At 39.1% G+C, this 26,343-nt stretch overlaps 1 protein-coding gene across 1 annotated transcript in view; it reads left to right on the forward strand.

The window, feature by feature from the left end:
• The window catches only part of ATRNL1 (attractin like 1), a 785,280-nt gene that overhangs the window by 655,115 nt on the left and 103,822 nt on the right, over positions 1-26,343 (forward strand). The window contains exon 28 of the mRNA XM_068961441.1: positions 5,415-5,529. Within this exon, the coding sequence (XP_068817542.1) occupies positions 5,415-5,529 (115 nt within the window). The remainder of the gene's footprint in view (positions 1-5,414; positions 5,530-26,343) is intronic.

Raw genomic sequence — 26,343 nt, forward strand, 5'->3', positions numbered from 1 at the left:
AAGAAGATTCTACAGAAGTGGCCTCTATGCAAATAATTACTTTCCCACGGTCAGGATATTATTTTATTACACTGTTTTTATCTGTTGCTGACTCTCTGAAGTTTTAAAGTATTAAATAATAAAGCCATTTTCTATTTGAAATTTACAGGGGTTTTTTGCTTCTTGTTTATTTTTTTTACTAATTTTTCTCTCAGTTGGTGCTTTCAGTCTTGGTGTCTGATGTTTAAAACCTTTTCTTCTAGTGCTTAAAAGCAGCAGAAATGTAGGCTGACAACACAGAATATGCACAAGGCATATTGTAAGCACTTAATAAATGTTAGCTATTTATCAGCTGATGTAGCCTCAAATTGTTTCTTGTTTTTATAAATCTTGTAAACCAAGAAGCACTGTTTCTCAACTGGTTGTTTTGTGTGTGTGTGTGTGTGTTATAATTGTGAAATCATTCTTAGTTTTATAACCAAGTGTTTTAGCGTGGCTTTGGATATTTTGAGTAGTAGTGCTACTGAGTGCTTAGGGCTTCCCTGGTGGCTCAGATGGTAAAGAATCCACCTGCAATGTTGGAGACACGAACTCGATCCCTGGATCAGGAAGATCCCCTGGAGGAGGGAAAGGCAACCCACTCCAGTATTCTTACTTGTGGAATTCCCTGGAGAGAGCCTGGCAGGCTACAGTCCATGAGGTTGCAAAGAGTCGGACACGACTGACTGAATAACACTTTCACTTTTTCACTTTCATTGAGTGCTTAAGAACAAAATAGCAAAGAAACCCTTGCCTGATGGTGGAAATGATGAATTATTTCTTAGGTATATTAAAAGGGACTTGAGTATTTCTAATATATCACCATCATTTAAACATGAATTCATTCTATCTTCTCTTAGTATATTTTAACCAATTGACATTTACATATACTTTGCATTTATTAAATTAGGATAAATTTCAGGAGCCTAGAAATATGGTTCAAAACATTCATAGTGTTTTTCTGTTATCCTTGGAATATGACAAGCCTATTCTCTAAATATTTGCATCATCGAAGAATATCTGTGTACTTATGCTGATTTTGGCTTAACATTTTCAAAAATAAGTCTGTTAAATTAAATATAAGCTTAAGGGGAAAACCATAGACATGTAACTTGATACAGGGATTGCAACATGGCTTACAGCATTTTCTTGGAAGAGTTTTATGCCCTTTTCTTCTATTACCATGACCACTTTCACCTTTATATCGAAAATTCCCAAAATATATCTGTATGAGGATAATTTTAAAACATGAGATTTATATCACTATAAAGGGGAAATCCTTTATAACCACATAAAACCGTTGTCACCAGAAATTTCAGTCTAAGTTTTATATGAAAAGGGACATATTTTATCTTTAAGGCCTCGTTAAACTTTCTGGAACTGGCAGTATTCTAAAATATTCTAGGTGGATGAATACATATGTCTGTGTTTCTTCTGAGCAATTCAAAATCAGTTTAAAATAAAAGACTAAACAAGGTATTTGTGCTGAAAACGAAACAGTGGTATTTTTTCTTCTATTTAATTTTGCCTTTATGTACAGATGTTACTTTGATAAGTCAACCATGTCTTACCTGCAGTTTTAAAGTGGAATAGCTAAGACTAAACAAATCATTTATTCTAAAAATTAAAGTAGTGGTACTTTTTCTTCTATTTAATTTTGCCTTAATGTGTAGATGTTTCTTTGATAAGTCAAGCCTGTCTCCCACATGCACTTTTTGAGGGAAATAGCCAAAATCAGCATTCCTCAGGTAAAATGACATTCCTGTTGTTTCAAAGGTGGCATTGTACTTAAACTTAAATTCAGTATGTGCTTTTGTTCATATGTGTGTGCATGGATTGTATGTGTTCACACATGTGCACTTACACATGTGTTTATGTTTATGTGTGTGGGTGCATGAATTTTCCTACATTCATAATACGATAAACTGCATTGTGTTGCAAAGAACATCGACTCAGGAGACAGCCTACCTGTGTTTAAATCTCAGCCCTGCTACTTTCTGGTTGTGTAAATTTAAGCAAGTTTTTTAAATCTCTTGCTTCAGTGTTCTTATCTTATCCAGTTGTAAGATTTAAATAAATTAATATAGAGAGAGCACTTTGAACACCTAATCCATAGTAAGTACTTAATAAAGGACTAGCATCATGTGTAATCATTTTCATGTGTTCTTTTATTTTATATCTAAAGTTATAGCATATTAAAAAGCAGAGACATTACTTTGCCAACAAAGGTCCATCTAGTCAAAGCTATGGTTTTTCTAGTAGTCATGTACAGATGTGAGAGTTGGACTATAAAGAAAGCTGAGCGCCAAAGAATTGATGCTTTTGAACTTCGGTGTTGGAGAAGACTCTTGAGAGTCCCTTGGACTGCAACGAGATACAACCAGTCCATCCTAAAGGAAATCTTTCCTGAACATTCATTGGAAGGACTGATGCTGAAGCTGAAACTCCAATACTTTGGCCACCTGATAGGAAGAACTGACTCATTGGAAAAGACCCTGATGCTGGGAAAGATTGAAGGCGAGAGGAGAAGGGGACAACAGAGGATGAGATGGTTGGATGGCATCACTGACTCAATGGACAAGAGTTTGAGTAAACTCCAGGAGTTGGTGATGGACAAGGAGGCCTGACGTGTTGCAGTCCATGGGGTTGCAAAGACTGAGTGACTGAACTGAACTGAAAGTTATATTATTTAATACAAATGCATTGGTGGGGACCTCCCTGGTGGTCTGATGGTTTACAATTCACCTACCAGTGCAGGGGACATGAATTCCATCCCTGATCCAGGAAGATTCCACTTACCATGGGGCAGCACTGGCTTAGTGATGCCAGCAATGAGAAGCCACCACAATGAGAAGCCCTCATACTACGACTAGAGTAGCCCCTACTTGCCACAACTAGAGGAAGCTCATGAGCAGCAACGAAGACCCAGGGTAGCCCAAATTACAGTTAATTAATTAATTAAAAAATATATTGATGGGTGATTATTACATATGTATTTCACTGAAATGATATTAAAGATGTGTCTTTCTCTATGTCAATTATGTCTCAATAAAACTGGGAAAATATTTTTAAAGATATAATATTTTGGATTATGATAATTTGATTAAATAAACTGTTTTATCATTGGTGAGAAGAAGCAATTGTGAAAAAGCAACAGAAGTTACACAACTTCGTGGCTCACAGACTATATATCAAATATCAGATATATTGAAATACATTGATTTATTTAGATGTAAGCCTGTTGACCTCTACAGTGTGCCAGGATTTAGTGTTAAACGACACAAGGTACTGTGTGATCCAGTAATCATGCTCCTTAATATTTACCCACAGGAGTTGAGAATTTATGTCCACACAAAAGCTTGCTCATGGATGTTTTGGGCAGCTTTATTCATCATTGCCAAAGTTTGGAAGCAATCAAGATGTCCTTCAGTAGTTGAATAGGTAAATAAAGTATAATACATCAAGACAATGGGATATTATGGAGCACTAAACATTGAAAAGACACAGACAAACATTAAATGTGTATTTTTAAGTGAAATAAGTCAATATGAAACAGCTAAATACTGCATGATTTCAACTATGTGATATGACATTTTGGAAAAGGCAAACCTATGGAGACAATAAAAAGATCAGTAATTTCCTGGAGTTGCAGTGAGAGCACAGAGGATTTTAAGGGCAGTTAAGCTTCTCTACGGGCTTCCCTCGTGGCTCAGCAGTAAAGAATCTGCCTGCAGTGCAGGAGACACAGCTTTGATCCCTGGGTTGGGAAGATGCCCTGGAGGAGGGCATGGCACCCCACTCAAGCAAGTATTCTTACCTGATGAATTCCACGGACAGAGGAGCCTAACGGGCTACAGTCCACGGGATCGCAGAGTCAGACAAGACTGAAGCAACTGAGCACACAAAACTATTCTATATGATACTGTAGTGATGAATACATGTCATTGTATGTCTGTCCAAGCCCATGGAATATATAACACCAAGAGTGAACTCTAATGTAAACTGTGGACTCTGGTTGCTAGAGATGCGTCATTCTAGGTTCATCAGTTTTTACAAATGTGCTACTCTAGTGGGGATGTTAATAATCAGGGAGGCTGTGCATGGGGGCAGTGGGTTTATGGAAAATATCTATCAGTTCAGTTGCTCAGTCGTGTCCGACTCTTTGCGACCACATGAATTGCAGCACGCCAGGCCTCCCTGTCCATCACCAACTCTCGGAGTCCACCCAAACCCATGTCCATTGTGTTGGTGATGCCATCCAACCACCTCGTCCTCTGTCGTCCCCTTCTTCTCCTGCCCTCAATCTTTGCCAGCATCAGGGTCTTTTCAAATGAGTCAGCTCTCCACATCAGGTGGCCAAAGTATTGGAGTTTCAGCTGCAACATCATTCCCTCCAATAAACACCCAGGACTGATCTCCTTTAGGATGGACTGGTTGGATCTCCTTGTAGTCCAAGGGACTCTCAAGAGTCTTCTCCAACACCACAGTTCAAAAGCATCAATTCTTCGGCACTCAGCTTTCATTATAGTCCAACTCTCACATCCATACATGACTACTGGAAAAACCACAGCCTTGACTAGACAGACCTTTGTTGGCAAAGTAATGTCTCTGCTTTTTAATATACTGTCTAGATTGGTCATAACTTTCCTTCCAAGGAGTAAGCGTCTTTTAATTTCATGGCTGCAGTCACCATCTGCAGTGATTTTGGAGCCCAGAAAAAGAAAGTTCAGCCACTGTTTCCACTGTTTTCCCATCTACTTGCCATGAAGTGATGGGACTGGATGCCATGATCTTAGTTTTCTGAATGTTAAGCTTTAAGCCACTTTTTTCACTCTCCTCTTTCACTTTCATCAAGAGGCCCTTTAGTTCTTCTTTACTTTCTGCCATAAGGATGGTGTCATCTGCATATCTGAGGTTATTGATATTTCTCCCAGCAATCTTGATTCCAGCTTGTGCCTCCTCCAGCCCAGCATTTCTCATGATGTACTCTGCATATAAGTTAAATAATATATATATAAATAATAGATAAATAATATAGATAGAAAATATCTATAGCTTCCTCTTAATTTTCTGTAAACATCACTTCACTAAAAAATAAATTCTGTTAGAGAAAAAAAGATGAAAATAGAGCAAAGCAATGAGCATTTTTCAAAAATTGCAAAAACACATGCTAACATGTCCCAAGAAAAATGTTTTCTAAATGTAAATCACCACCACTACAAAAAAAAAAGCAAAATAGTACTACAATAAAATACACAATTGAACTATTAAAAATTGAAAGGTGGTGTCTCTTCAACTACTAAGCATGTACATTTTAGCTGCCTGAAGCATAAGAGAAAAGAAGAGTAAGAGTATCGTGTAAACAGTGCAAATTTAGAATGGGTTTTCTTTTTCAGGGAGCACCCAAACCAATAGCCATTGAACCCTGTGCTGGGAACAGAGCTGCAGTTCTGACCGTGTTCCTTTGTCTACCACGAGGGCCATCAGGTGCCCCTCCCCCTGGGCAGTCAGGTAAGATGAATGAGGCACCATCAACAGTTAAGCAAAACATGTAGCCGGAACAGAAGAAATAAGCAACACTACCAGACAGCATAATAAAGATATTTGCAAAGTTCTAATTCAAATTATGGTTAAATTTTATTAGAATACAACTTCTATCCAAATATCTAGCTATCTGCCTTGCTATAAATTCAGATTTGCCAGTATTTCTCTTAGAAATGCATGTTGAATATATGTATATTTTGTATGTAATATACACATGTATGTATGTATATACACACACACTTCAATTAGTCATTGTAATTACAATGAGTACTTTCACTAGCAGGGTAAGCAAATTCTTGACCCTTTTGGGCAGCTACTTTTCTCCCAGTATGTGTGTCATATAGGTTGCCAAATTATAAATGCGATTAGAAGCTTGCTTCAGAAATATGGAATCTAATTAAGGAACTCACTTGCATGTTTGGAATGTTTTGTAGCATCAGAGGATAAGAGATTGATGCATCCATCCTGGAACATTTAAGATATGTTCTTGCTGTCAGCAGCAGCCAGGTGTGGTTCATTGACCTGGGGACCCTCTCCTTTAGTTGAGCACAGCCTGCCTTTTCCTCTGATATTCATTTTCCTGCATAAAAAGCATATTTTAAATTTGAAGTAATTCCATGTATCCTCTTAGAGATCTTTGTTTTGACCATTGCTATATTGTAAACATGCCCAATGTTGAGTATAACTTGTTGCTAAATCAGAAAGTGTGTCTATTTCTCTTTGTACATATCCTCTTCTTTCTGATCACAGTTTCTAATTGTTCTTTCTCCCAATTGTTTTCTCTAAACAACTCTTAGTGAAATGGAAGCTTTTTAAGGGTAAGGGTGATTTCAAATCTATCTTTCTCATCAATTCCCCTTACGGGTAAAATAAAATGCAAGAGATGTGGGCAGGTTCTCAGTAATGGAAATTGATGATGAACTCATCTCCCTTATTTTTCTTTCCTTAATTCCCTAGTTAGCTCTGACCTTGCTCTTTACTTTCTCAATTTGTGCCCAACAAGATACGAAAATGGAAGCTACCCTACTTTATAGCTTATACATTTAAAGATATTCATGTAATATAATTTTTTCCATATGGCAACAGAAGATCTCCATCACCTCCAAACTGGTCAGTTATGATACCTGATGATATCTTGTTGTAAGAATTTCTACCCACAGTTCATTTGTAGTTGTTTTATTCAATGAAATAAACCTTCTCGTATGTTGAGTTGAGTGCCTCCCCTTTCTCCTTTCAGAACCACCAAGGTAAAGGGGATACAGTGAACAGAATAGCTAGGCACAGGTCAGATAAGATGGATAATCATAGGTACTGTGCCCAGCTAATGGAAGTATTGTTTCAAGGATGGGATGATGTCCAAAACAAACACTCCACTAATGAAAACAAGTCTCTGCGATATACACCAAGGTTCTTCTAGATCCTTGACAAGACGACGTACTGACAGGCAGAGTGAAGGCAACTGCCAATACTCTGTCCCTTTAACCTTTGAAATCTATTTGACTGATTTGAAAAAGCCAAACAGCAGTGGGGACCATTACCTCAGCTGTGTTTTATTGCAGATGCATTGCAATCACTAATGATAATGCTATATTAGATGCATATAGTGCTTTCCTCCTTACAAAGTGTTTTCCTATTTTTCATGGTTGATCCTTATGACAAGCATGAGCTATAGGTATCATAAAACTCACTTTAGAAATGAAAAGAATTTATGTATATAAATCTCTGTATTCCTATACTCAAGGAATAATTAGAAAGTATTAGAGTACAGAGCCAAACACCAACAAAAATATTTATTACTAACATTCCAGGTAATTTTCTCCTAAGATCTATAGCAGAGAGCTTATTTTTCTGTAATCTACAGCCTGTGTCTTCACAAAGCCAAACATTTGGAGGAGTACTGAAAACATCTGCAGGGTTAATAAAAGTAGACAAAACCTTGAGTTAATTTACCACACTGTTTACAGTGACTGTACATTGAACTCTATTGAATATCTGTGTGCACAATTCAGGATGAGTTTGTTCTTCCTTGAAAAAAAAAAATTTTTTTTAGCCAACTCTATAGGAGTAGGAAAACTCATTGATTCTACTCTTTCAAAATAAAATGTTGTCTTCTGTCTGCAGTCTATTTTGAAATGCATAAAAGACATAATATTACTAATGGGTCGATAGTAGGATGAGCAGATGGAAGATACAAAGCAAGTAAAGAAATGTTCATTGTAGAATCGAGGTGATGTGAATCCTGGAGTCCACTGTAAAATTCTTTCCGCTTCTCTGTGTGTTTGAAATTTTTTATGGTAAGATGTGGGAAACAATATGTTTTTTAAGAAAAACTCTTGACTTTCTAGGGGTAAAGGTGACAATGCCAATAGAAATTTTCTAATGTTCACATATGCGTTTTCCCTAATCAAGGCAGATGTTGACACCAGTATGCAAACTAAATGACTTATTTTTTTCCCTTTTCATCAAGATAATTTGATGTGTACCTCGTCAATGAAAACGTATCATAGTATCATCCAGTATTTAAGAGGAAATGCATTCCATTGATAGTTTAGGCACCATATTGGCTCTTCAGAGGGAAATGTTGACATTGGTTATCTCATTGCTAATGTTCAGTTCATCTCATATCTTGACAGGAAGATAAAGATGTGTGCCTCTGCTTATCACAGTGTATAGAAAGCAGTTCATAAATATTTTTGATGATAATGATAGGAGACCTGGAAAACATGACCTTGAGCAGCTACTTCTATCAATGAGACTAAGTGAGCAATAATAAAATGAGCAATTGGACTAGAATCCATTCATTGATTCTCTAATTGTACCACCAGGAGCCTTATGTTCTGAAGAGCCTCCTCCAGCATTTGGTGCAGGGTTAGAGGTGAGAGGGAGTTAAGAAGAAAGTGGAGGAGGAGCCTCATGGACAAACCCCATTCCCACTGTATAAAGGACAGGGTTCCCAGAGTCTTCTCTTGGCTCTTGGGCTGTTTATGTCTCCTAATGTGAACGTATCTATTCAGTGATGAATAAACATTAATTATTCGATTAAAAGCCCTCTTGCAGTACTTTGTACAGTTTCTGATTTTTTAATCAGGCCCTTTTCTGAAACGTAGCTTCCTTAATGTCAGATGATGCTTTTCATAATGCGCTCTTCATTACCATGAATAAAAGCATTTAAGAGAAGGACGAGTTTGAGGATATGGAGAAGGCGGAAGCATCCTGTGAGCATGGTGGCTTTCTCTCAGCGCCTACATGTCAGCACTAACAAATAAGTGATTTGGAAAAAAAGCAAGGGTTAGTTCTGGCCGTCTCTTTTAAGTAGCAACTAGTGGTTTGTTTTGTTTTGTTTTGTTTTTAATTCAAAGCATGGCCTTGTCTTTGGACTTTATGCTCTTTCTACCAGCAGATATTCCAGTATTATTTAGCAAGTAATATTAAACATGGTCCTTTTAGCGTCTGTCTAAAATGCATGGAGTCCCTTCTATGGCTCATCTTAGCAGAGGTCAGAAGGAAACTGCAGATTCATCCTTCAGATTACTCCATTCAGTCGTCTTTTTTTTTTTTCTCCATATAATGCATGTAGATGTTTATGAGCAATTCTCCCTTTAAGTAGCTTAGAAGAAGAAAAGCAAAAAATACTAAATAGGCTTTTTGGCACTCCAGGTGCTGGGCTAATTAGGTTCCCTGCTCCCTATCTCTGTAAACCTGCTGCTTCATCCTTGTATTTCCTATGAACCACCACTGCCAACCACACCAGACTCTCTTAGGCTAAAGCAGGATTTCTGCTGTGGACATATGTACACAGCCACTTTCTCTGACCTCAGAGTGGTTGAAAGGCTGATGTCCCCATGAGAGCAGGGCATATCAAGTAGAGCAGGGCACTAAACAACCAAGCATATCACCCGTCACCTTGGAGAGCAAGGTCCCCACGCATTTTAGAGTCACATTAGGATGAAATGTGGACAAAGTAAAGAGAGCTCTTCAAGAGCATAAATTGAAAACGATCATGACTGCTGTCACTTTGTGATGGAGGATGATGGATTTCATAGTTTATGGATTCTTACTAATATGAAGCAGATTAACTTTTATCACTGGATTAAAAATCTGGTGGCCCAAATGTCCACTGCCTGAAAGGAGTTAGGTGCTTAACTTAAAATGTAGAATTTTGCCCTGATCTGGCTTCATGTTTGGCAAAACAAACAAAATGAAAGCTACTGGAAGTTCTAAGGTTTTGAAATTCTTTTCCCTTTAGGCTTTGAAGTTTTGGCAGGCTGACCAGATTATTTTGAAAAATCTAAAAATATTGTACAATGTTTAAAATGACAGTCTACCCACAGTGTCATGGGTAATAATGACAAGAAGAGAACTTTGGGTTGATCAAATGAAAAGAAAGGATAACAAAAAGCAGAACAAGAGGGAAGAGAGCACTGAAGCAGGTTCTTTATATACACTAATTCATTTAATCCTCTTAATGAACCTGAAAAGTAGCTATTATTATCCCACTTTTACAAATTAAAATATATATATATCATTAAACTCAAGAGAGATTAAATGACTCATCCAAGGGCCAATACTGCCAGTAAGTGAGTAAACCTGAAGTCAAATTCAAGGCCACCTAGATCTTCAGCAGGCAACACTCTACCTTATCACTGTGTTTTTCTGGATAAAGATACAGTGGGATTCTCAATTGCTCTTCTGGAAAAAGCTTTATATCCAGATGAAGGAGGAAGGACCTGGCGGGTTCTGCTAAGCACTGGGTTTAAGGCACAAGAAAGGTAGCTTTCTCCTTCCTGGTGACTTAACTATAGGAATTTGATAGAATGCAAATACGTACATGCGGAAACCTATCTGCTAATGAAAATATGACTCCATTTTGTAGTAACAACATGGGGCCTGCAGTATTAGGACCACAACTTTGGCTCATATGTGTGAGTTAATGGACTTGGAGTCACAAGTCCCACCCAAAGTCCAGATCCAGGTCTCCCACCAGCTAACTGGGTGGCCAAGTCTTTTCATTTCTGGGTCGTAGTTTTATGTGTATGGAATGACTGGATTGGGCTTGATTCCTAGGATGGTTTTCACTCCACTCCTCTTGTGCAGTTCTACTATCCATTATGCTAAATCGTGCCAGTTTGGGGTAAGAAGAGCAATCAATTGTTTCTGAGGAGTAGCTTACCTTGCCTTTCCAGCTGCTCAAGATCAGTTAAGAAACTATATTCCATATATTACGTGTTAGGGAAAAAAGTAGCACCAATTGTTGAACTAAAAAAATAACATACACATTGTGAAGTGAAACTGTCAGTCGCTTCAGTCATCTTCGGCTCTTTGCAACCGACATAGCCCTCCAGGCTCCTCTGTCCATGGCATTGTCCAGGCAAGCATACTAGCGAAGGTCGCTCAGTTCAGTTCAGTTCAGTCACTCAGTCGTGTCTGACTCTTTGCGACCCCATGAATCGCAGCACACCAGGCCTCCCTGTCCATCACCAACCCACGGAGTTTACTCAAACTCATGTCCATCGAGTCGGTGATGCCATCCAGCCATCTCATCCTCGGTCGTCCCCGTCTCCTCCTGCCCCTAGTCCCTCCCAGCATCAGAGTCTTTTCCAATGAGTCAACTCTTTGCATGAGGTGGCCAAAGTATTGGAGTTTCAGCTTCAACATCATTCCTTCCAATGAACACCCAGGATGGATCTCCTTTAGGATGGACTGGTTGGATCTCCTTGCAGTCCAAGAGAGTCTCAAGAGTCTTCTCCAGCACCACAGTTCAAAAGCATCAATTCTTTGGCGCTCAGCTTTCTTCACAGTCCAACTCTCACATCCATACATGACCACAGAAAAAAACCATAGCCTTGACTAGACGGTAGCTCAGTTGTGTCTAACTCTTTGTGACCCCATGGACTATACAGTCCTTGGAGTTCTCCAGGCCAGAATACTGGTGTGGATAGCCTTTCCTTTCTCCAGGGGATCTTCCCAACCCAGGGATCAAACCCAGGTCTCCCACATTGCAGGCAGATTCTTTACCAGCTGAGCCACTAGAGCAGTCAACTAGCCAGTAGGAATTTGCTGTATGATGCATGGAGCTCAAATCTGGTGCTCTGTGACAACCTAGAGGAGTTGGGATGAGGTGGGAGGGAGGTTCAAGAGGGAGGAAACATGTTTACCTATGACTGATCCATGTGGATGTATGGCAGAAACCAACACAATATTGTAAAGTATCCTCCAATTAAAAAGTTTTAAAAGTTCTTAAATAATTTTACTTAAAAAGTCCTGGACTGGAAGTCTTCCCAGCATGTTTGGATAAGGCAGATCATTCATGTTGCCATCCTAAATAATTTTACTTAAAAAGTCTAGTTCCCAGTCTTCCCAGCGTGTTTGGATAAGGCAGATCATTCATGTTGCCCTACTTCAGTGAGTAAAGAAATCTCATAGCACCAGTCAGAGACTGAGGGTCTGAGGTGGATTGGAAACAGACTCCAGGTCTCCTGACTCTCAGTGCAGCACACAGGCCCCTGAAGCCTTTTTTTAAACTAATTTACATTTTCCAGAAGCTTCTACAGTTTCCTGTCCCTTAGGACTCTCTGTTTTCCTTCCATAACTCTGCCACAGTGTCTTCAAATTACAGAAACACACCTGTTGATCTGACCTTAGCACTCTTTTTGTTTGAGGTAGCTGGAATAAGAAATAAAACCACTGAATTGTATCACACCTTATTAGAACAATCTGTCACGTAGGTTACCTTTTAACCTCAAGTTCAGACATTGTTTACATCCAGCATATGCGCGTGCGTGCGTGATCAGTCGTGTCCAACTCTTCGTCAACCCATCAGGCTAGCCCTCTGGGGTCCTCTCTCCATTGAATCTTCCAGGCAAGAATACCAGAGCGAGTCGCCATTTCCTACTCAGGGGATCTTCCGGACCCAGGGATCAAACCCACATCTCTGGCATCTCCTGCATTGGCAGGAGGATTCTTTACCACTAGTGGCACATCCAGCATTTGGGTCTTCATAAAGAAGGAAGAAACAGTGGGCACTCGTGGCAAAATAAACTACAGAATGAGGAAAGAGAGCCCAGGGTACAACAGAGATAAGAACAAATGTCTGGGACTATTGTGAATAATATGACTTTGTGTCAAAAAACTCTGATATTCAAAGTAAACAAAATCTACAGGAGAAACTGAATTTATCTACTTTCCAAAATATAGTTATTATGCATCTTCATTTGTTACATTTATTTATTAAAAAACATGTAAAAATACCTGCTACAGGTCAGGCAGTGCATTATATGGTAGCGAACAAAACAGAGTCCCTACCCCCATAGATGTTAGTGTCTGTGTGGAGATGCACAGAAGCAAATAACCATGCAAATAAACCTGTAATTGTGAAACAGGTTAAGTTTTGTGAATGAAGAATAGACAATGTTATGAGAAAGAGGTGAAATAAAACTTACGTACAATTGCTCAGCTTGAATCTTTCAGCAGTAGTAGCAAAACGGTAAACATAGTTATTAAAATATCCTTTCCTCAGTTCTTACTTACCATTGTGTCTCTGTGGTGTTTGACTGTTGAATATTCCCCATCTCGCCTCTCCAACTTCTGGAAACTCTCTCTGGTGTTCTTTGCCTCAATCTATCACAGGTGCCTGCTGAGAATTTACTTAGAGATAATGGATGTAGAGCACCTCCCATGTGTTCATTACCTACTTCACCAGCACTCTAAGTACAGGTGGGCATTCCCTAAGGATTGGTCCTGAGCCAATTTCTCATCCTTCTCCACCCTCTCCCTTTAGGATGATGCTCTCTTTGCTCATTGCAGGAGCTTTTCAGATGCTAACTCCCAACTCCGTGGATCTTCAGCCATCACTGGATTTTCTCCAGTTTTAGTGTAAAGTCACTCTTCCTTCCCTCTCTCCCATTACTGCCCCCTACTCCCCTCCTCTGAATTTACTGTTTGTTTTTTTTAATTAAATTTATTTATTTGGTTGTGCTAGGGATATGCACAATCTTTTGTTGTGCTGTGTGAAATCTAGTTCCCTCACCTAGGTTCGAACCCGGGTCCCCTGCATTGGGAGCATGGTGTCTTAGCCAACAGACCAGCAGGGGAGCCCCCTGAATTTACTGTTTTTGTAAAGTCCATTTCCGAGTGGCTCAAGTTTGAAACTTTGGCGTTAGCTTTCTTCCTTCTCTTTCTCCCCTTGAACATCCCTGCAGCCCCGAAGCTCTTTAGGTTTTACCCCTGAGGAAGATAGAGCAGACTTCCTTCTTCCGTTTTCATTCCCTCCAGGTTTTGCTCGGCCCCTGTTTGCCTCCCATCTGGACTTCTGCCAAAGCAAGGCACAATTCTCTCACTCCCTTTCTCATAGACCTTTGCTAACTTTTCATTGCCTGTTGGAGTGAGTCCAGACATTCACTCCGGGATGTAAGGGCCTCCTTGACCTCTGTCCAGCCTTCTTTCAGGGCTGGTAGGCATGGAGTCCTTGCCAGTGCCCACCAGCACAGCACCTCTGGCTAGTTTGGGGCCCATGTGCAACGAGTTTAACCTCCTGAGCCCTGTTTCCTCATCTAGGAGATACGAACAATGACCGGTAGAATGTCTTTATGATTGGAATGCCACCTGTGTATTTCTTCCTGTGATTTCATGTGTGTCTGTCATCTGTCATGCTCACTGTGGTCCCTTGTTCTGAAATGCCCTCTCCCTCTCAGCTGCCCGTGTTCAAAGCCCAGTTCAAATGCCACTTCTTCCATAGAGCCTCTTCAGTTTCCTCCATACAAATGTGACCCTGTGCTCATGAAATCCTATACAGTTTGCATAGGACATGTGTCAAAGTCACCGTGTTCTTTTGTTTAAACTTTCCTCCCAGGTATTAAGCTCTCTGAGGGCAGTGGTTATATCTCAGTTTATCTTTGGATCCCTTGTAGCTAACAAATACTTTGTACTTAGGAGTTGCTTGATAAGTGTTCAATTAATGAATAAAATTAATTATCCTTAAATGGTAGAACTTCTTTACCAAAACATATGTAGAAAATATGTAGATATATACTACAAAACTGTAAACTTTGCTAGGTAAAATTTCACTTCAGGCCCATAATCATTTTTTAATTATTTTTGTTTATTTTTAGTTAGAGTATAATTGCAGGCCCATAATCTTTGATAGAATGGACCTTATGTTTTTATGATTCATGCAGGAGTCAAGCTACATTCTTAGGGACTAAAATCAAGCCCAACACTGTACCTTTGATTAAAAAATATCTACAAAACTTACTTGTTCAGATTTAAGGTTCAAGAAAAATCAGAATATTAGTGAAAGCTGACACAAAATAATAAAACAGTGTATTTTCAATGTAACGTACTAAACCTATCATAAAGTTGTTTTATTTTTGTAATTTGGACTTTGGTTTCTTTCTTGGATAATAATTTTTTTGCAAAACCATTTTATTTAAGTTTGAAAGAGCACAACTCAGTTCCATCCTTTATGACCAAAAAAATATATACTGAACCTTGTGAAATAAATGTCCACATATCACTTACACACAGGACAAATTACCTCACAAAATATATCTGGCAAATAAAAAGTATCAGTGTCTGGTGTAGTTGTTGCCATTAACCCCCACCATTAGCCCAATCTACTCTGTGTTCTTTCTGTTTGTTGAACTGGCATCACCCTATAATATATATATTATCACTTCTCTTTCACAGATGAGGGAAATTAATTCATGGGGCTTTTTGGCCTGTGCGCGTGCACTCGTGCTTAGTCGCTCAGCCGTGTCTGACTCTTTGAGACCCTTTAGACTGTAGTCTGCCGGGTTCCTCTGTCCATGGGATTCTTCAGGCAGGAATGCTGGAGTGGGTTGCCGCGCCCTCCTCCTGGGGATCTTCCCGACCCAGGAATCGAATCCGTGTCTCCTGTGCCTCCTGCACTGCAGAATTCTTTACCTGCTGAGCCATCAGGAAAACCGTGTCACTTACTGACATAGTAATTAAGAGATGGAGCCAGAATTTTAAACCAGAAAATTTCACACCATTGTGCTCTTTCCAAATCTTTTTTCTTTTTTTTTTTTTTTGCGGGACTGGCGGGGGGGGTGGGGTAGGGGTGGATTTGGAGGTTAGCCATGTGCTTTTTTAGAATAGTACAAGCTGGGAAGCTTTTTCTTTTACTGACCAGGGTCACTGTGAAATGACATCACCTTCGTTCTCCCATTTGAGATATTAGAGTTTATTTCTGTACTATTGTCAGTTGAGATAAATTGATAATATATAAATGAAACAAAGAAGAAAATAAAGACAACAAACTTGAAGAATAGTGAACATGGCTAATTAAACATACTGCAGAAGTGAGTGAAACATCCTAAACATTAACTGATTCAAAGACTTTCAAGATAGAGTAATCAGAAACAAACTCACATAAAAAGTCAGAATTTATGGCCCTGAAAAATGAGACCATCAGCACTGAAAACATGGTCAACACATTTCTCTCTTTTCTTTTTCTTCCCACGTGCCCCCCCCCCCTTTCAGGTATTTCTAGAAATGACTGGTAAATAATTACTGTGGTCAAAGAGAAAAATAAGAAAAAATATCAACTCAGCAAATCAACTTACAAAGTCAAAGGGGAAAATCAAGATTTGTTTGGAATAGGCAAGCTGCCTTTGAAGCAAAAAAACAACAAGATAAGAATTTTGTGGGCATGAATAAACTGCAAAAGCTTAATCAGTACCCCTGACCCTATAGGTATTTCTTTTGATAGCTAACACCATGGTGAATATAAAAAAATGCCAATAATAAGACATTTTACTTTTAGCTGATTATGAATTAAATAGTCCTGCATTACATAGGTTTAGGGGAATTTAGCAGAAGGCTACTTCCTGCATTTAACAAGGATAGATGGGTGGCCTGAGTATCATTGGAAAAGACTCTGATGCTGGGAGGGATTGAGGGCAGGAGGAGAAGGGGACGACAGAAGATGAGATGGCTGCATGGCATCACTGACTCGATGAATGTGAGTCTGAGTGAACTCCAGGAGTTGGTGATGGACAAGGGAGGCCTGGCATGCTGCGATTCATGGGGTCACAAAGAGTTGGACATGACTGAGCAACTGAACTGAACTGAGTATCAGAGAATTTTAGAATTTTTGGAACTTTGGAAATGGCCTTAGAAATCACTTAGTTCTATCCCACATTTTGCAGAGGAAACTTGGAGAGCCAGATTCGGGGCGAGAATTGTCTCGGGTTAACATTGAACAGGAACTACAACCAGAGTCTCTGCATCCCTCACCAGGAAGGGACTTTGCTCTTCCTCCTGTTCGTTAAGCCAGGTTGAAAAATATAACCTGGAAAAAAAAAAAATAACAATACACTTCTTACCAGAAGGCATACAGAAAGGAACTCCCTAGATCCAAAAAGGAGAATTAAGTAACCTGAGGAAATATGTCTCCTTACCAGCAAACTGACAACATGCTAAGAAAACGTGGCTCAAGGGTCCTGGGAATTCTGTCTTCTCATGTAAATGTTTTTCTTAGGACCACTTCAGAAGACCAGTGGTCCCTTAATAAATCCAGTGGGAGGACACCCAAGTTTTCATCAGAATTCTGTTATATTGTTAGCTGATTTAGTCCCAGATCCTACCTTTCCCTATCGACCAAAGGTATTTGTGAGTTTGCTATGCCTTAGTTTTTAATGAACGGTGGAGGAACAGGCAGCAGTAGTAGTAATGTGATTCTAAAAAAGGTAAATGTTGATTATAATTAATTAATGCCTTAAAACACCAGAGCATCTTTCTCTAAGGGCTCTCAGGGAAAGAGTTAATAGCTTCTGAAAAGTGAATGATTTACCTCCTTTCATTCACTTTCAGTTCAGTTCAGTTCAGTCATTCAGTCGTGTCCGACTCTTTGTGACCCCATGAATCGCAGCACACCAGGCCTCCCTGTCCATCCCCAACTCCCAAAGTTCACTCAGACTCATGTCCATCAAGTCGGTGATGCCATCCAGCCAACTCATCCTCTGTCGTCCCCTTCTCCTCCTGCCCCCAGTCCCTCCCAGCATCAGAATCTTTTCCAGTGAGTCAACTCTTCTCATGAGGTGGCCAAAGTATTGGAGTTTCAGCTTTAGCATCAGTCCTTCCAATGAACACCCAGGACTGATCTCCTTTAGAACGGACTGGTTGGATCTCCTTGCAGTCCAAGGGACTCTCAGAAGTCTTCACCAACACCACAGTTCAAAAGCATCAATTCTTCAGTGCTCAGCTTTCTTCACAGTCCAACTCTTACATCCATACATGACTACTGGAAAAACCATAGCCTTGACTAGACGGACCTTTGTTGGCAAAGTAATGTCTCTGCTTTTCAATATGCTATCTAGGTTGGTCATAACTTTCCTTCCAAGGAATAAGCGTCTTTTAATTTCATGGCTGCAATCACCATCTGCAGTGATTTTGGAGCCCCCCAAAATAAAGTCTGACACTGTTTCCCCATCTATTTCCCATGAAGTGATGGGACCAGAGCCCATGACCTTAGTTTTCTGAATTTTGAGCTTTAAGGCAACTTTTTCACTCTCCTCTTTCACTTTCATCAAGAGGCTTTTTAGTTCCTCTTCACTTTCTGCCATAAGGGTAGTTTTTTAAATTATTTTTTATTGGAATAGAGTAACTTTACAAGATTATGTTAGTTTCTGCTGTACATCAGAGGGAATATCCCCTCTATTTTGAATTTCCTTCCCATTTAGGTCACCACAAAACACTGAGTTCCCTGTACTATAAAGTAGGTTCTCATTAGTGTTATCTGTTTTATATGTAGCAGTGTGTATATCCCAGTCTCCCAGTTCATCCTACCCTCACCTTATTTGCAAATTAGCAGAGCCCATCTGAATTGGGCCAACATCCCTAACTGATGGGCAGCAAGTTCAGCTAAAGCACCAACAAAGCTTAAGAGAGAGCTCATCCTTTTCCTTAAGACCTGGGAGGCTAAATTAGTCCACCAGGCTCCCAGGAGGTGGTTTGAGGAGTTCTACATGGTCCCTGGGATCATCGTTTAGAAGCCTTGGAGGAATACATGGATTTTTGCCCCATGAACCTTCTGTCTGACATAATTTGAACTGAACCTTGAAGGCTCTAAAAGTCTGGATACAATGACCAAACATTCAGTTCCATTTATTCAAGGAGCCAGGGAAGGATCATCAAATCAATAACATGACTCTGCCATCTGCCTTCCCTTTGCTCACCATCATAATGAAAAATGACTCCTTAAGTGTTCTGTGAGGCAATTAGCTCTGAATGCAGAGCTATAATGGGGAGAAGCCGAGTCACATTTGTATTCAAAACTTTACTAGTAAAATAGAAAGGAAACTGTTGTCCATATTAATAGACACATAAAGTGTATAAATGGGGTAATTAGGTATTACTCCATTGATGCACATGATTATACAACTGCAGAAACCAGAGATAGGAAGGGCACTGGAATGACATCTGGCTCATCCAACCGCTTGCAGCCACAGCTGGTGACCCTGCCCAGAACCATCTTGGACAGACAGATTTTTTTCTAAAGACTTTCCCAAAAGGCATACCCATAACTTCCGGGACAAATTCATTCTATTATTTAACAGTCTTCACACTGCAATTTGATCCCATTTTCTTTTGTTCTTTTTCTTCTTGTTCTCATTTTCCCAGAAATAGAGAGCAGCTGATTGTTTTCCTTATAATCATCTATCACGTGGGTGGTAGAAAGCAGTTTGGAGATCACCTCCCAGCCTGCAGTTCAGGTTCAATATAGGACACCCTGCCTTAGGACTTCCAGCTTAGGTCACCTCATGACTCTTAGAATGCTCTTCAACCTTCCCAGATATCACTGGTTTAAGAACCTCTCCAAGGGCTCAGCAGGTAAAGAATCTGCCTACAGTGCAGGAGACACAGGAGACATGGGTTTGAAGGAAATGGCAACCCACTCTAGTATTCTTGCCTGAAAAATCTCATGGACAGAGGAGCCTGGTGGGCTACAGTCCATGGGATCACAAAGAGTAGGACATGACTGAGCACACACACACAGAGAATTCTTTCCCTTTAACAGATGAGGATACCTAGGTTTCCCTGATTGGTCTTCCTTGGAATCCAATATTTATTACACAGCAGAACCAATGCTAGAATCCAGAAAGCTTCTCTGGCTTGACTCCTGTTTGTTTTTTGGTGCCTGACCTCTCTTGTGAGATGAACTGCCCTGTTCACTGGTTACTTCCCCACTTTATAGTTCAGTGGAACTTCTCTGCCGCTCCTAACCTTTTCTGCCATTCAGCATTTTGCATTTATGCCTGCTACTTTTCTTGCACAAGGAAAGGGAGCAGTGATTTTCAGTTCATTTCTCTGAGGTTTCAGGGTTATTTTGGAAGCTTCATCATGTCATTCCAAACACCATTCTCATACTCTGTCCCCACTTGTGTTATTTGCAAATATGATGATTTTAAGGAGATGTTAAGTGCCTCCCTGGAGTCCAACATGACTTTTAAAATACCACTTGTTATGGGTCCACCATACCTCTGTCCCTTCGCAAGTACTGGTCCTTCAGCCTGAACTGTCCTCTAATACACATGCCTACCCTTTCCACCAACAGACTTTCTTATTCAGTGGTCACCTCCTCTGTGAGACTTGTCCCCATCTCTGCCCATTTTCAGTCCACTACATTTTTTTTTTTAATGTACTACTATAAAAATTTTGTTACACTGTCCCTGTTCTTCCCAGATAAGCTAAAGGCAGGGATTTCCCCTTTATTTACCATTATATCTCCAGGGGCTAAGTGATGCTTAGAGCATAAAAGAAACACAGTGTATTAATATCTGCCTAATTATTTTCCTTCTTTCTCCTACTTACTCATCCTTATTGGTGCTAACTTCCCAGAGTCCAGCTCTTAAGCTACCTATGAATTCATACTTCCTGATTGCATTTTATCCATGTGCTTGTTATTTCTACCTTAATATAAATTCATGCTAAAGACTTCTTAGGTTATTTTTTTTCTTTTAAAAAAGCCTCCCTAATCTCTGGTCTAAATTTTGGCTTGTGAAATAGAATTGAGAACTTTGCTGAAATTAAAATGACTGCTTCATCACTACTGACCAGGACTATCACTTCAGCCTTATTCTGGAGGCCTGTTTGTCACAGGTCAGGTTACTCATTTTGCAATATGATTTCTTCTACGTTTGACAGATTTCTTTGGGTGTTTTGTTATTTTTTTCCCACATATAAAAATCTCACTTGGATGGTTTGATCATTCATATAATCATTGTCTGATCATTTCTAAAGCCATTCTTTTTGCCTGTCCTTAAAACTGAATGTTTCGTAAGCTCTTCTTCATTCTTGGCACTTTAAGTAGATCAGAGTCCCTACCCAGGACTCCATGGCCTAGGTGGGTCACCATATGCTGCTTTTGCTGTCCAAACCATCCATATTCAGTCTCTCCTAATCTTGCTGCGCTATATGGCTTTTACATCCCTTGTTGCTGGTTTTTAGATCACAGTTATTGTTAAGACAGATTTTTCTAAGACTTCAAGTCTGCTTTAAACATATTTTTAAAAAATTGTTTTAATGTGTATTACATTTTATTTTTTACAATTTTTGGCTGTACCCCACACCCTATGGGATGTTGTTTCCCTGACCAAGGATTGAACCCTCACCCCCTGCATTGGAAAGCAGAGTCTTAACCACTGGACACCAAGGAAGTCTCAGAGCATAATTTTTTAGCCTTTTATCTTTCATGTAGAAATAAGTCAGTCTTTTTAAGCCTATCTTATGCACTACAGATAATGTTCTGTTTCCCTTTATATCTCCACTGGGTCACTTCAATCTTTGCATTAGTGCTTTTCACTTTCTTTAGCACTTCGGAAACAGCTTTTCTTAACTTTCTCCAATGCTTCAGAAGCATCATCTTTTCCTAGGCTCGGTAAGTGACTGTTAGTCTTTTGTTTATTTATTTATTTTTTTATTGAAGGATAATTGCTTTACAGAATTTTGCTGTTTTCTGTCAAACCTCAACATGAATCAGCCATAGGTATACATATATCCCTTGTTAGGACATTCCTAAGTTCCGTTTTATCGCTTTGTGACAGTCTTGTCTGTCCATCTGAGCTTCCCCTCAATGTCCTTTGTCCATCTGCATTAAAAATATTTCTAAGAAATTAATATTAAAACAATCCTCAGATATCATTTCTCACCTATCATGCTGGTGAAAATTTATAAGTATGACAATACATTGCTGATGAGAATGCAGTCTGGTACAGCCCTACTGGGGGAGAATTTGACAATACCTAAGAAAGCTACCCTTGTACTCTTTTGATCCAGCAGCCCCATGTCTAAGAATGTACCCTAAAATAAACCTCCAGCAACATGAAAATTCACAGCCATTGATTATTTCAGCATTGTTTGCTACTGTTAAGTCGCTTCAGTTGTGTCCGACTCTGTGTGACCCCATAGATGGCAGCCCCCCAGGCTCTGCCGTCCCTGGGATTCTCCAGGCAAGAACACTGGAGTGGGCTGCCATTTTCTTCTCCAATAGCATTGTTTGCAGTCACATAATATTAAGAACAGCCTAAATGACCGTATGTAGGGAAGTAGTAAAATAAATTATGATACATCCACAAATGGAGTATAATGCATCAGAAAAGAAGAATAAGGAAGTTTTCTATGAACTAATATGAGATTATTTCCAGGGTATATTATTAAGTGGAAAATGTAAACTGCAAAAGGTTACTAGAGTATGCTATCCTTTAGCATCAAATAAAGAAATTTGATCACATATGTAAAAATCTACTAAATTTTGCAAAAGATTACAAGAAGGATACTAATGAGATTGGTTACCTACAGAAAGTAAAGTGAGAATGGAGTATAAAATGGGGGAGTGAGAGAGGGAGGAAGAGGGATGAGGACAAAGAGACATTTCTTTGAGTGGACCTTTTTACAAACCTCTGACTCTTGGGAACACGCTAATGTTTCACATACCTAATAAATAAATCAAATTGGGAGATGGAGAACCCAAAATGGAATATGAACAGTGGAAAATGAACTTAAATGCTTTACAAATGAATAGCATAACTACACTGAGGGTATAGGGAAGAAAAGAACAACCTATGTAATTTTGGAAAATAATATTTTGACTGTACAGAGTAAGGCTAAGTGCAAAGAGAAAAATACACACTGAACTATGATTAGCACATTTGTTTCTTCTGGAAACAGGGGCCTGAGTTAGCAATTCTGACATGACTTTATGTCTGTGCAAGGATGGCAACCCACTCCAGTATTCTTGCCTGGAAAATTCCATGGACTGAGGAGCCTGCTAGGCTACAGTTCATGAGGTTGCAAAGAGTCAGACATGACTGAGCAACTTCACTTCACTTCAAGGATTGAACAAAGAAGCAAATATGGTGTGGATAATGAGAGCTAATTCTCTCAATATCAGAGAAAAACAGATACTTATGAGGAAAGTAAGAAGGGTAGAATTAATCCTGTGGTACTGGTATTTGAGGGATCTGCATAGACTCATTCACATACAGGTAGATTAAAATAGAAATAGAGATGTGTGTCAGTGGGTTAGTATACATATGTATGTTTCCTAGCTGTGTCTGCTGAGAGGGCCTGGAAGCAGTGATATTTCAGTAGCAGCGAACACTCCTAGCACCCATATCTTGGTTTCTTAACACCATTTTTCAATAAAAGGAACCGGGGCTTTTTGAAGAAATGATTGACTCCAAGGCTAGGAAGGAAGAATGCAGTTGAAATAGAACATCTGATCCCAGAAAGTAAGTGTTCAAAAAATTATAACGACATGTTGAAATGATACAGAAGCCCATGTGCAGGAGCACCCAATTGTCAAAGCTAGAACAACTTGAACAAAAAAATAAATAAGTATACTATTGGATTATAACTCAAAGAATAAATTAAATATCTGTAAGTCTACATTAACATAGTTGTATAGACTATTAAATAGTTCTTTATTCATAATTGAATAAATAAATAATAAAATTTATTTAATTTTAAATTAAAATTGAATAAAATTTCTTCAATTATGAATAAATAAATAAGAGAGAAGGGGATCTCTTCCTTACAGTGGAATTTCAGTTAATGAGTATATAGAAAATAAGGAAAATATGAAAATGATCATTAGATAAATACTAGAGTAGTAATTATTGCAGGCAAGAACCACTGATGGAATTAAAATTAATGGGAGAATATATAATATAAACTGTATACTTGCATAGCTTCAAAGTATTGATATTACATAGTCCCATAAGGCATTTATTAATTACATTTATAAAATCATACATTTATTATAGAAAACTGTAGAAGACATGACCTTATCCAAATGATCAAGGTTAATATCACTGGTAATAAAGCATAGAAATTGTATACCTCCTGATACGTTGCACTGAAAAGAGCAAAATGTCACTTCCAAAGGGTTCTTGTTAAATGTGTAACACCAGTGTAATCATGAGAAAAGATCAGACAAATTCAAATTAAGGAACAGCCTATAAAACAAACTGACCAGAACTCTTCAAAAGTGTCAAGATCATGAAAGACAAAGAAAGACTGAGGAATTAACACAGATTAGAGACTAATGACATTACACGCAGTGAGATCTTGAACTAAATCCTGAGACGGAAATAAAATGTTAGCAGGAAAACTGGTGAAATTTGAATAAGGTCTGCAGATTGCTCAACAGTATTATGTCAGTGTTCATTTTCTGGTTCTGACAATTATACTGTAATTATGTAAAATGTTATCATTAGAGAGGCTGAATGAAGGGCAAATGAGAACTCTAATTCTTTGTAACTTTTCTGTAAGTTTAAAATTATTTCAAAGTGAAACATTAGTAAAAAGCATTTTTTAGGCCTCTTCTTCAAATGGGTCACATGAGCATAGCTCCCTTCCAAAAGTTAACCTACAGATGACAGGCTATATTTTCTCATAGGAATTATATTTACTTGGCTATATGGTTGCTGGGCTAGCACCCAAGAGCTTATTTAACCGAAAATGTATGTGTGTCTCCATTTACTTATAAACTACCCTCAATGTGTTCTAGAATGTAAACTGTTTACTCTGACTGTGTTCTTTGGAGTTTTAACCAGAGAAACAGTGGATTGAGAATAGATAATACATATTGATGGTCCTTATGCATTTGAGTTCACACATACACACATATGCACACACACAGACGTACATGCACTTGCATACGCGTACACACACACTTAGGAACACTGAGGACTCAGATTTCTCTAGTTATAAATTCTGAAAATGGTCCTGCACAGAATCTAGCAAAGTAGGGACTGGTGGCAGAATGAGAAAAAAAAATTGGGGGTTGGCCAAAAAAGTTCATTCAAGTTAAATAACCATACTAGGGAAGTAGTAAAATAAATTATGATACATCCACAAATGGAACATAATGCATCAGTGAAAAAAGAATGAGGAAGATCACTATACTGATGTGAGATTGTTTCCAGGATATATTATTAAGTGAAAAATATAAACTGCAGAAGAATACCCAGAGTATGCTCTCCTTTATGTAAGAAATAAAGAAATATAAGCAAATATCGAGGTAGCTAGTAAATTTTGCAAAAGATCATACAGAAAAACCTGAACAAACTTTTTGGCCAATCTGCTAGCATGCCAAGAAGCTCTGGCAGGAGAGAAGAAATGTTCAATATGATCATTTTCATGGCTGCTCCTTGAAAAACATGATTGATCATCATCAGGAGCATCGCTGCTTCTTATCCTAGAAAATGCTACACAGAGTTGCTTAATCACAAACCTGGAGCTTCCCATGTGGCTCAATGGGTAAAGAATCTGCCTGAAGTACAGGAGATGCAGGTTCGATCCCTGAGTCGGGAAGATCCCCTGGAGGAGGGCATTGCAACCCACTCCAGTACTCTTGCCTGGGAAATCCCATGGACAGAGGAGCCTGGCAGGGGGGGGTCACAAAGGGTCGGACGCAACTGATTGTGTGGGTGACTGAACACGCATGCACACAATCACAAGTCTGCTATCACAACTCAGTTGGGAGTATCTTTGACTTTCAGTCTGGGGCTCAGATTTTGAAAGCAGTTCTGTCTGTGTACATGACCTCTCCCAGTCAACAGCCGCATGAACTTTGCGTGCCTCAGTTTCAGCCTTTCAAGAAAATGGGTATCACAGTCTTTGAAGCTTCTCCTCAGTTTCCAAAGTGAGTCTTGTCTGGACTCCAGTGTATCTTAAGTCAGGCCATCCCAAACATACCTCCAAATTCAGTGAAAGTCTATCTAGACATTTCATGACATGTTAGCATATAAATGAAACCTCAATGTATGGTATATAAATAACAGAATTAAATTTACTGAGTACCTGCCTTGTACAGTCACTATCTCTGGGGTGTAATTGTGTATTTCATTTTCTTACTACAACCCATAGGGGAATCTTGGCTATGTTACAGCTAAAGAAACCAAGCTTCAGAAAAGCTTTACACTTGCCAGAAATGTTTTATTTGCCAAAGATTTTAGAGCAAGCAAGTTGTAGAGCTGATTTTAGAGCCGGGTCTGCATGACCTGTATGGGAGTTGCCGCATGTTGCAGTCTCTGAGGTCCCATCTGCCAGTCCACTTGCTCACATATTGGACACAGTGAAAATGTCATGTGTGTCCCTGCGCTAGTCTCTTGAATTGTTCCCTGATCTTTGAACTATGTGCTCATCTTTTATTTTGTCCATTAGAAGCCTTACTCTTAAAATACTAGCTTTTAAGTGACTTGTGGATTTTTTTCCTCTAATTCTGCCTTCCGTCTTCAAATCACACTTAATGGGTAA

Source organism: Capricornis sumatraensis, chromosome 23, assembly GCF_032405125.1.
Source record: "Capricornis sumatraensis isolate serow.1 chromosome 23, serow.2, whole genome shotgun sequence".
NCBI lineage: Eukaryota > Metazoa > Chordata > Mammalia > Artiodactyla > Bovidae > Capricornis > Capricornis sumatraensis.